The following is an 11282-nucleotide window of genomic DNA, read 5'->3' as shown; positions in this document are numbered from 1 at the left end:
CCCCATATTCTCTCCCTGCCAGCAGCAAACTTGCAGGAGGAGAAGAGCCGCTCTGTCGCTCTCCCCTCTCTCTCTCTCACTCTCTCTCTCTCTCTCTCTCTCTCTCACTCCTCCCCCCTCTCTCTTTCTCTCTCTCTTCATGTTTCTCCCTTTCTCTCTTTCAGAGCAAATTCAGGTGAATGAATACCTCCATTCACCCAGATGGCATTTCTCAAAGCGAACACGCATGACCTGATTTCGAATCGCGAAATGTGTCTTGTGACTGTCGGATGCCTTCTATCTGAGTAGCTGACACCACCCCCCCTCCCTGAGGGGAAATGTCTTCCAATTAAGAGACACGTTCTTTACATTTACGAGCTTCAACATTTCTAAGAAGCAAATGTTGTGTTTTGACTCAATTCCGCAAACTGAATTGCATTTAATGCTACGATAACACAGTGGTGGAAGAAATGACTTTTATTAATGTAAACTGTGCAGCTTTGTAAAAATACAATACAATTAAGATTTCTATAGGTGTAAAAATGTTAACAAGCAAAAATGGCTTCATTCATTAAAGGAAACGTAGTTGTGCGTTACAATATTTTCTTACATTATATAATTGTAAACACATTTTAATCGCTGCACTTATTATGCCATTGAATAGTTAGTAATATTGAATATGAATGTTAAAATCATATCCATGACCTCAGCAGTCCAATAAAAGTAGTGGTGTAAATGTATAATATTGAAATGTAGTATGTAGAAAATTGAAACGCTCTATGTGAATCAAATAATCTTGAAAAAAATGACTCAAGTATTGCTTGAGTAAACAGAGTGAATTTCCACTATTGATGAAATATGATCCTTTGTTATATTACATTAAATTTGTGTAAAAAGATAAATCAAAATACTCACCATTTTAAAAGCATTACTCGTGCTTAATGTGTACTATTACTCTTAATACTTAACACTGTATTACTGTAACTTAGGTGGAATGTTTTACACTGTATACTTTCACTCAAATCAAGGATGCGAATACTTTTCCAACCCTCGGATTCTACGGAGGTGCTCGTCTGTTAACAAGATGGATCACCAAAGCAGGAACATCTGGAAGCCCAAGGGACCCAAAACACAGAGGATGAACCTGCTAAAAGGGATCTAAGAGGAAAGTATGTGTTGATAGTGGTTAAAAAAAGAACCAGAATGTTTTTACCACCTTGCAAGTTTGCAGGTACATATGTGGAGCAGGTGCTAAAAAGAGACAAAATCCTTCCCTAAAGATTGGGACACAGGTTTCAACCTTCATCGACATTTATGGACCGTCTCTGTGATTCATTTATGGCACGATTTTCTGCTCATCTAAAGCTTCTTGATTGAATGTGTGCCACATGGAAAAATATATTATGATATATTAGGTAAACAATGAGATATATTAAGTGAAAAATGGGATATGATGAAAACATTTATATTTAAGAAAACCTTAAAATATGTGAAATCTCATGGAAAAGAAATGTCAAAAAATTGAATGAAAAAAAAAAATCAAAATATTAGGTTGAAAAATGTAATTAAAAAGGTTTTTAAAAATTAGGTTGAAAAATTGAAAAACATTTATTGAAAAAGGAAAAAATAAATCTTGTTATGTTATATTTCCCAGTATATCTTTCAAACACTAAATTATATTTGTTTGCTCTGCCATTCATACTCTTCTAACTGTAGTCAGTTACATCAAGGAGGAGAGTGCTTTTTGGAAGTAAAGCATTGGAAGTAAAGCATTGGAAGTAAAGCATTGGAAGTAAAGCATTGGAAGTAAAGCATTGGAAGTAAAGCATTGGAAGTAAAGCATTGGAACTAGGGGCTGAGTGGCAAATGCACATAAAGCACTGCTGTGGTAAGGTAGCTGCTAGGCTAAACTAGCTGCTAGGCTAAGCTAGCTGCTAGGCTAAGCTAGCTGCAAGGCTACTTCCATCTCAACATCTAGCGTCACCCTGCGTGGCACACAGTCTGCGTCTTAAAATTAGTGAGTAGTCACTTTAATCTTTAGAAGAAAAACAAACATTAAAAACAACATTGTAACAACAAACAATATTCATTAATCACTACTAATCGAGATTAATGAATTTCAAACTGTGCGATTAACTAGTTGGTTTTTTTTAGTCTAATCCCTGCAAATTAGGTTTCCATTCTGGTTCCAACCAGTTAGCAATGCTAGAAGATGAACTTTATTTGTTTTGACAGCTCAGGAGGAGCAGCAGATGTTTTTGCAGCCCAGAGATCTTGCTCTTATAATAATCAGCATTCAAAACGTGATATGTCGAGGGTTTTAAACCATTTATTATAACATTTATGTGCACTTTTATTCATATTTTGCACCCAAGGAGTCCAAAATGAATTGTATAAGTTTAATAACTTCTTAAATACCCTGAAGCAATATTCTGCACAATACAGAACCCAGTAGACTAAACCACCCAGATATGGAACATACATTATGCAAAAAGAAAGAAATGCATTTACAAGAGCTGTAAGAAATAAGTAGGTCAGGAAAAGGTTTGATGATGCAGGGACAATTAAGTGAAAGAAGGGTTGTTCCACTCTTTACAGAAAGTCAAAGAAGTATGCATTAGGAATTCAAATGACGTAGATTGCGTAAATCCTTGTCTGAAAATTGTCTGAGCTGCAGTGATGTCTCCACATTGGTACAATGCGGAATGAGTCAGTCAGTTTTTCATTTCAAAGACAGTACAGAGAGCCTACTTCTCCTCTACAACTTTACTTTTGCAGCTCTTATTACATATAACCACCATAACCGACAACAGGCTGCTGTCTGCGGCGTGAGATGAGGCTGACCGCCCGGTGCTGGGGGCATCAGGTGGTCCCGTTAACTACACCTCACGTCTCCGACATCCTCAATGGAATTTTTTACGATGGCTGAATGTTAACAAACCGGCCGCAGAAATGGTCCTGAAAACGTCCTAAAATGACATTCCGTCCCTTGAATATGGTAGTATATATAAACTTGGACGGGCGAGCCCGGACTTCAAGGCATATGAAGGAAGGGCGTATGATTGGCGCATTGCGCTGTTCAAAATCAGCACTCTTTGCTCCCGCCTTCCGGTGTAACTGAGATTCTCTCACATTGTATAGTGAGATGCTCTCATGTTGTATAGTGAAATGCTCTCATGTTGTATAGTGAGATGCTCTCACGCACACTAGTGAGATGGCATGAGTGTCTCAATAGTGTGTTTGAGTGTGTCTCAGTAGTGTGTGTGAGAGTGTCTCAATAGTGTGTGTGAGAGTGTCTCAGTAGTGTGTGTGAGAGTGTCTCAGTAGTGTGTATGAGAGTGTCTCAATAGTGTGTGTAAAAGTGTCTCAGTAGTGTGTGTGAGAGTGTCTCAATAGTGTGTGTGAGAGTGTCTCAATAGTGTGTATGAGAGTGTCTCAATAGTGTGTGTGAGAGTGTCTGAGTAGTTAAGTCCTAAACGGCCCCTCATACTGTTCAGTCTTTGAATGGTTACCTTATCCCGCGCACACGAGGGCCGAGAGTGCGGATAGAACGAGCTTTTTTACGTTTGTTAAGAATCTCATCTCTGTTTATCTTTGCCTTATGAGGTATGTTTGTTAAACCATTTACCCTTTTGTTAAATCGCATATTCAATGTAGGCCAATCACTTTTATTTAATTTGGCCTAATGTGGTAACAAAAACACTGTTAAATGACTGAGACAGTTATTTCGTTATGTTGTTTGCGTTAAGTATTAAAAGGGAATTTTGTACAACAGCTTGATTTGAAGGCCTGTTGCCCTGTTGGTTTCAATAATTAGGTCTGAAAAATATGTTTATTGTGTTTCTGTTCAGTACTGTTCATATTTACATTTAAAAAGCAGACATAAAAGTAACTTCAAAGTTACTTTCCTTAGTAACTAATTAGTTTTGATACACAGTAACTAGTCATGTAATTCAATTACTTTTAAAATAAGTAACTAATAACTGTAACTAATTACTAATTTTCAGTAACTTCCCCAACACTGCTTGTCATACATGAAATACATCTAATCAAACTACCAAAGTCACACTGAGATCTAGCTAATTCTTGGATAATAACATTACATCAAGCTTCATCGATCCAAATACTATAAAATACACCCTACTATCAATAATAGTAGTAGTAATAACTGTAGCCTTGCATAGTTTTTCTGCAGAAGTTACAGTCCAAGTTGGCTCTCGACTATAGTCTGCCTCCTGCAGGACAAGGGAGGAAAAGGTATTTGACACCAAAATAAACTTAAACCCGAGGAAAACTTTAACAATCCAACATTTGGCCTTTTTTTAAATGTGCAATCACAAAGGCACACGGTGCCAATAAGACAAAAGCAAATTACGTTATTGTTCAGATTAACCCGGCTGGGTCTGTGTGGTTTGTGCCCGGCTGTGTCCTCAACGGTCGCTAAGAATCATGGGAAATGAAGTCAAAGTGGATCATACCAATCCTAAGGTAGCCCCCTAAAAAGTATCGTAAGCGCGTATCCGTGCTCATCTTCGGTATTTCACGGACAACATCTTCATTTCACGTGTGTTTGTTGTCTTTTATTTATTCATTATTCCACAGGCATTAAATAAAATGGACGCTAACGGAACCCCCCTCCCTCACGGACCCCCCTCCGACACGTCAGAAGATAGACGGCCCCGTGACGCCTGTCCTCTTTCCCCGTCGGATACCAGCCGAGGCAGCACGCGACCCGACGGTTACCAAGCGATAAAAACATCCAACTAAAAGTAAGTGTGCGAAGACTTTTATTTCTCTCTGTTGTTAGACACCGACCTGACCTTTAACGAAACGAGTTACGCTTTGTTTAAACGCTTAGACTATATAGTTTTTTAGTTTTTTTTACCAGCGCCACGTGGTCAAAGAAACTAGCTGCAACTTGCTGTCAAAAAAAAAAAAAAAAACTTTCACAACTGTCAACTTGAATACTCGTCCTTCTGTTCGGTTGTTTTTTTTCTTCTCCGTGAGATTCTGTACTTTTATGAACACTCGTGTTTTCTGTGTTGGCCAGCAGCTTTCCAGTCCAGGTGAGCGCTGGTGCTTTAAACGCGTCGTGCCGGCATGGTGTGACTTAAATGTGTGACTCTTGCTTCCACTTCGTGGACCGCATCCACGTCGTGAATCCCACGCGCGCGAGGTCGCATTTTCTGCAGACGCATCTTTAATATCTGTAAAAACCGGTGGCCTCCCAAGCGACCTGATGGAAACAGCTGTTCCAGCTGTTCCGGGCCTGCTGTGCACAGGTTGACGTGGTACAAACTGGTATCTGTGCTTTAAATTATACATGTCATGTCTGCAAGGGTTTTGTTTGTTGTTTTCATTTGGTTTAGCTAGTTTTTTTTTTTTTTTGTATGCATGAAAATCTAGTTGTTTTTTTGTGTTGTGATGTTTGGCTGCATGTTTTAAAAGGAAGTGCTGCTGTTGGAAGCATGTGGGTTGTCTTCAATGAAACGTTTATGATTATTATTATTAAAACATGTGACTACTCTGATGTATTTAAATGTTCCATTCCACGATAGGAAGCACACAATTATCCCTCAGCATGCCAAAAAAAAGGTGAGCCGCACCCTGTTTCAGTTTTTTTTTTAAACATTTCAAAATAAACGTATTTTAGCGTTTAAACGGTGTTTCCTCATGAATCGGACAAAGTTGCTGTTTGTTAGTCCAGACAATAACTCTAGTTTTGTAACACACCTGTCATTCTCATGGTGTTATTCAACCTTTCCAATTAAGCTGGGAATACCTCTTAATTGCTATATTTAAAAAAAAAAATGTGCCGTAAGAAAGTGTTTTGGATTTCCAATGTCCATTGAGGAAATGCTCTAAGCTCATCCTAACCTCATTGATGGCCGTTTTCACCTGGCATCTGTTGCATTGTTTTGTCTTTTTGATTTTTGAAAGTCACACGTAAGATTGATCAATGAGCTCCTTCTACTTTGGGCATCGTGTGATGCAATGATCCTAAAAGCAAACACAAAGGAGGCTTTTGCATTCGAAAGTTTTATTCTTCTGTCAGCTCATTCTGTAATCTTCCCAATAAAGGAAAATATGTAATTCCCTGGAAACTGTTGGCGATTGATCAATCCACCTTGTCTTTGCCCGCATGGCTGGGCAGATCACCTGCTTACTGAGCGTTCTCAGATGCATCCAAACCCAGCAGAGTTGATTTTGTGATGCCGACTTCCCTCTGAACCAATGGCTTCAGCTTTCACCCGGTGCTGCTTTTCTCTCCATCACAAACGAGCAGAGAAGAGACCCTTTTTTTTAAGTAGAGAGATGAATCACGGACCTGTCAGCCGGCAGGAGCAGCTCAACGTGCCACCGGGGAGCTTTAGACAACGTCCAGTTTGGGAGGCTGCAGCGACAGACACGTTTGTCAGGGAGCCACAGCTCGAGGGCTGAAGAGGAGTTTGGCGGTCCTTCTGCTAGCAGAAGAGGCGTGACCTTCCAGCCACGGCGTGGCCATGTCTAGCAGTGGGACCAGGGTTTCCCCGCCGGCCCTGCGAAGACCTCCGGTGCCGCAACCGCACGGAACTCAGGCCCAGATGGGACATGCACGGCACCTCTCGCGCAGGGAACGGACCTGCGTGTTTTCAGATGATTTTATTTATTTCGCTTTATTTTCTGTGTCTGTCCTGCATTCATGTCTGGCCTTTTTGGGGGTTACGCTAACTTGTGTAGTGTGTGTGTGTGATGTTTTTGAGATGCCGGTTTATGGGTGGTGCTTTTTGTTTGGAGTTTTTAGTTAACGTTAAGCACTCAAGATAAAATGACCTCCTGCAAAACATCACGACTTTTACCACCACTAATTCAAGGGTCTGCAGTGGCCTCCTATTTGCATTATTGCTGTATTTCAACTTCTCTGATCATTAGTCTGACCTCTACCTGCATGAATACAGCCCTGTGCATTTGGCTGGTCTGAACGCGTGTCTTATGGAAGGGTCGACCGACCTTTTGTTCTGTAATCCCGACTTTGCAGACCAGGCAACTGTTGGACTGAGGAATGTGTAGAAGCCTTTCTGCTGCAGTAGCCGGTCAGCAATATGAGAAGGGGGGGGGGGGGTGCAGCGTGTCGGCAGTGATCTTTCTTTTATTTTACAGAAACTAAACCCGGCTTTTAATTTATGGTTGAAACGGTCAGCTTTTTATTTTTCGTTTCTTGCTGTTCCACCCACAAGCCCATCTGTGGCGGTGCGTGATTCAGTGATGTGCGGTGTGCTGGTCGAGCATCTAACCAACCCGGCTTTTCACTGGCTTTAATGATTCCACACACGGTCCTGGCTGTTGGTTATACGAGAATAAAATGCTGACTGCAAATCGGCGTTGACTTGGGTCTCACTACTTCTGATTTTCTGACTCTCAGTACCAAAATGAGCGGATTGCAGTGCCTCGCCACCGAGAACGTCTGGTTCGACAAACAGCGCTACGACGACGCAGAGAAGTGCTTCTACGAGGGCGCCAATGGCACCGTCACGAAGGTAAGCGGATGCGCGGCTTTGTCCTTCTGCGGCTGCTTTGTTGAATCTTTTTTTCATACCCGGGACATTGTTTAATTTTCCTCAAACGGACCCTTCCTAGAAAGAATGTGTTTGTTTGGGCTCAGTCCCAATCCTCCTCCTCGCCCGACGCCTCGTCAGCTCACGCCGCCCCGTCGGCCACCGGCGCGTTGAGCAATCGTTACATCATCGCCAGGAGCAGCTGTGTGCATGGGAGTTAAGCCCCTCGATTTAGAAGTGCCACGTCCTGGTGAGAGAGGTCATGTGGTTTGGCAGCTGTCTCTGCCACTCAAGCTGCCCGCGGCAGCAGCGTCTCCACACAAGCCTTTTCAAACAATGGAGATTAGAGCGCTCACTTGCCGGTATTTAAAGAAAAACCAAAACAACCAGACACACACACACACCGCCATTTGTCCCCACTTACCCATCGCAGACAGTTGTGTTTTTTTGTGATGAGCAAAACGACGTCCTGGTTCTCAGCATAATCGGCAGGTCATGTTGTCATGATGTCCTCTGACGTGCGTATTTCTTTGTTGTTTCAATGTTAATGGTTAATGTTGTGATACCACGTCTACAGAAGTAGGAAGATGACCATGAATGAGTTTTGTGTTGCCTTTAATGCATGCCACCACATGTGCTGACCATTTTAAATTTGCTTTTGTCGGTTTTGCTTTCTGCTTTGTGTCTTTGCCACGGCTGATGCTTCATCACTGCTTGACCCACATACACCTGTAGGAGAGGGAGTTTAATGCCATCCTGCAGGACATTGCTAAATCCCGTCAGAATATCCTGCAGTCCCTCAACGGAGTGAGTACTGTCCTACGCCTGAGCCACAAAAAGCCCCCCTGTAGTGGCAGGACTGTACTCACTAATGTTCGTGAATCCGCCTTAGAAGAGGGGGACATTTCAATCAGTATGAAATCATCATTTCTATGTAGAGACAGCAGGTCATTGGGGAAATGAATGCTTTCAGTCGCAGAAAACGCATGACATGTTTTCTCTGCATGCTACAGAACTTAATCCCCTTTCACCTCCTCGGCCCTCCCATTATCTTCATTGCAGTTCATCTTTCCATCAATGTCATTTATCATGTTGGCTGTAGAAGTGTGCTCATCGTTGCATAAACAAATCTGCATGCTGTAGATATTTAACAGTTACCTTTTTTCAAAGTTTATAGACCGTATTTGCATGCTTCTATGCACATTGAAAGCATTTTGGTTGCTGCACTTGTTCTTCCTTTCCATGCTGTTCAAATTCCCTCTCAGGGTCACTACCTTATGGCTTTCCTCTGCAAGCTGTCTGCTGCAGCTACAGTGGACTTTCATGTGAAAAGGAAAGGCCTTTACATACTGTGTGGGATCGGTATTTACTTTGACAGGGGAATTTGAAATACTCGCCTGTGACTATATTTAGACTGGGCCTGTGTCGTCGTGAACGCATCCTTGTATTCATGGTGTGAAAATCGGCATCCTTTTGCTAAATCAAGTTTGGTGTGAAAGGACCCCTGGAGCTGCTACATTTTCCCATCTGTTATTTCATTTATTGTGCCATAAATAGTTGAGCGTTACATTTTCTTTCCTTCGACAACATTGTCGTCTCGTTCCGTCCTGTTCGTGACGACTCTGAAGTCCCATTATGTTCACTGTGTACATCCCGGCGCGCAGGCAAAAACGGCAGTGCTGCAACCCAAAACGGCCCCTCAAAAACGCCGCCAGCGAAACGTAAGCGTTCCTCCTCCAGCTGTGGCGCTCGGTGCATGCGTCGGACCCGCGGTGTGCTGCACGATGCTGCTGTTATCACCACCAGGATGTCCAACCCTTCCCTTTCAATTTGTTACCCGTCATTCAAGTTTGCCCGCATGCTGGTTTTGTAAACATTAAATCATCTGTTAATAGATTGCGGGAGGTGAATTTAACCTCAGCGTTGTGTGTGTGAAGTGTATCCAAATCATTGTGTAATAGATTTTAGCATCGCATGGGTTTTCTTTTTAAACCTGACTTCTCACACATTTGTTTTAATTTAGTTTGCTTCACTCTTTAGGTTTGGATCATCTGTCTCTGCTTTGTCATCTGATCGCTGACCTGCAACGTGACACTTTGATCCTCGTTCTTCTTTCCTCAGTCCTCCTCACATGGAGGAGGAGACCAGGAGCTGGTTTCTCGTATGAAGGGCATGGAGCTGGAGAACCAGACTCTGCACAAAGGTGTGTTGAGTGTTTTTGAACGTCCCCCTGAGCTTGTTCTTAATTTCACGGGCCTAATACGTTTGCGTCTTAGTGGTGGAGGAGATGAGGGCAGCCCTGCAGAAGCTTGAGCTCAGAGTGGCTTCGCTTGAAAAGAGCCCGGCGGGCGTCACGTGTACAAAGGTAGGCAGCTACGGGTGTGGTGCAGGTTTTATTTAGGTACAACACTACATTCTATACATGTGGTCTGAAATGGACTGCTGTGTCTTTCTAGAAAAAATGTTTGAATATCTGATTGTGTTTGGACACCATATCTGAAAAAAGTGCCAAATACATTTAGTCTATTAGTAGATCACTTGTATTACACTAGTAATTATTTTTTATGAAATTTAAATGAGACAAAGATAACCCTTTTTCATTGTTCTCACTAGGCTGCCCCAGTCAAAGCTGCCCCAGTGAAGGTGGAAAATGGAGACGACGATGACAGTGACATTGACTTGTTCGGCAGTGATGACGATGAGGAAGCAGAACGCATCAAGCAGGAGCGCCTGGACGCCTACGCAGCCAAGAAGTCCAAGAAACCTGCCCTCATCGCCAAGTCGTCCATCCTGCTGGACGTTAAGCCGGTACGTGTCCTCCTGACCTGCATCATGTGTCTCCTGTAAACATACTGGTCTCTTTTAGGCAACATATTCTTTCTTCTTGAATTAGTTTTTTTTTTCCTCTGCGAATTTTATGATGAACCTTCCAGAGTTAAATGTTTTTTTAAAATGCATTTTAACTGAGTAAATGTAATTTTTTTTTATTTGACAGAACTAAATGAATGCACTCAAACAGATAATGTTCAACGTAATGTTTTCTGTAAATCGTGTGTAATTTTTAGATTATGAATGTGCTGCGTGTCTCCGCTTAGTGGGACGATGAGACCGACATGGGGAAACTGGAGGAGTGTGTGCGGTCCGTGCAGATGGACGGGCTCCTGTGGGGCGCGTCCAAACTGGTGCCCGTCGGCTACGGCATCAAGAAGCTGCAAATCAACTGCGTGGTCGAGGACGACAAAGTCGGCACCGACATCCTGGAGGAGGAACTCACCAAGTTTGAGGACTATGTAAGTAAATTGAGTCGATGTTGTTTACAGCATTTGAAAAATTACGTTAAAGTTCGACAGTGAAATATCTTTCCAGTCACTGTCAGTCATTGTCTTCTCGCCCAAAGCTAATTCTCGAGGGGGAGTTTGACCCAGGCAGCTCATCTGTAGAGTAGTTATCTTGGGCTTGTGAGTCAAGTTCAATGGACACAGTCGTCACTTCAAATGTTAAATTTACGACGGCACAGCTCTGATGCGCGAGCAAAACAAATGGACTGCAAGATTTCTTACTACATTGTTGTCTTTGTCTGGCATATCTCTAACCATAGGAATTTTAATTAAATAGCTTTGATAATAAATCTGCCTTGTTTTCCTTTACAGATCCAGAGTATAGATGTTGCTGCCTTCAATAAGATCTAAGCTCCAAAGTGTTGCTGCTGCTCCTGGATTACACATTTATTAAAATGTAAAGTTGAGCACGAACCCTGTCTGTCTCATT

The 11282-nt window shown here is 42.2% G+C and overlaps 1 protein-coding gene across 5 annotated transcripts; it reads left to right on the top strand.

Annotated features, from left to right (window-relative positions):
* Positions 1-4622: 4622 nt before the first annotated feature.
* Positions 4623-11259, top strand: eef1da (eukaryotic translation elongation factor 1 delta a (guanine nucleotide exchange protein)). 5 transcript variants are annotated; one of them, XM_062557977.1, is made up of 9 exons: positions 5030-5045; positions 5538-5574; positions 7382-7496; positions 9143-9235; positions 9636-9717; positions 9791-9879; positions 10128-10322; positions 10610-10804; positions 11165-11259. In XM_062557977.1, the coding sequence occupies exons 2-9, from the start codon at positions 5561-5563 to the stop codon at positions 11201-11203; spliced, it is 822 nt and encodes a 273-aa protein (XP_062413961.1). In that variant the 5' UTR covers positions 5030-5045; positions 5538-5560; the 3' UTR covers positions 11204-11259. The 5 variants fall into 5 exon arrangements, with proteins under 5 accessions (XP_062413962.1, XP_062413961.1, XP_037313658.1 ...); XM_062557978.1 differs by lacking the exons at positions 5030-5045; positions 5538-5574 and adding an exon at positions 4623-4748; XM_037457761.2 differs by lacking the exon at positions 5030-5045 and having other exon boundaries at positions 5542-5574; positions 9179-9235.
* The last annotated feature ends 23 nt before the right edge of the window (positions 11260-11282 follow it).

Source organism: Pungitius pungitius, chromosome 15 (genome assembly GCF_949316345.1).
Source record: "Pungitius pungitius chromosome 15, fPunPun2.1, whole genome shotgun sequence".
Taxonomy (NCBI): domain Eukaryota; kingdom Metazoa; phylum Chordata; class Actinopteri; order Perciformes; family Gasterosteidae; genus Pungitius; species Pungitius pungitius.
The sequence above is the reverse complement of the archived record's forward strand: the minus strand, read 5'-3'. Positions and strand labels throughout refer to the sequence as shown.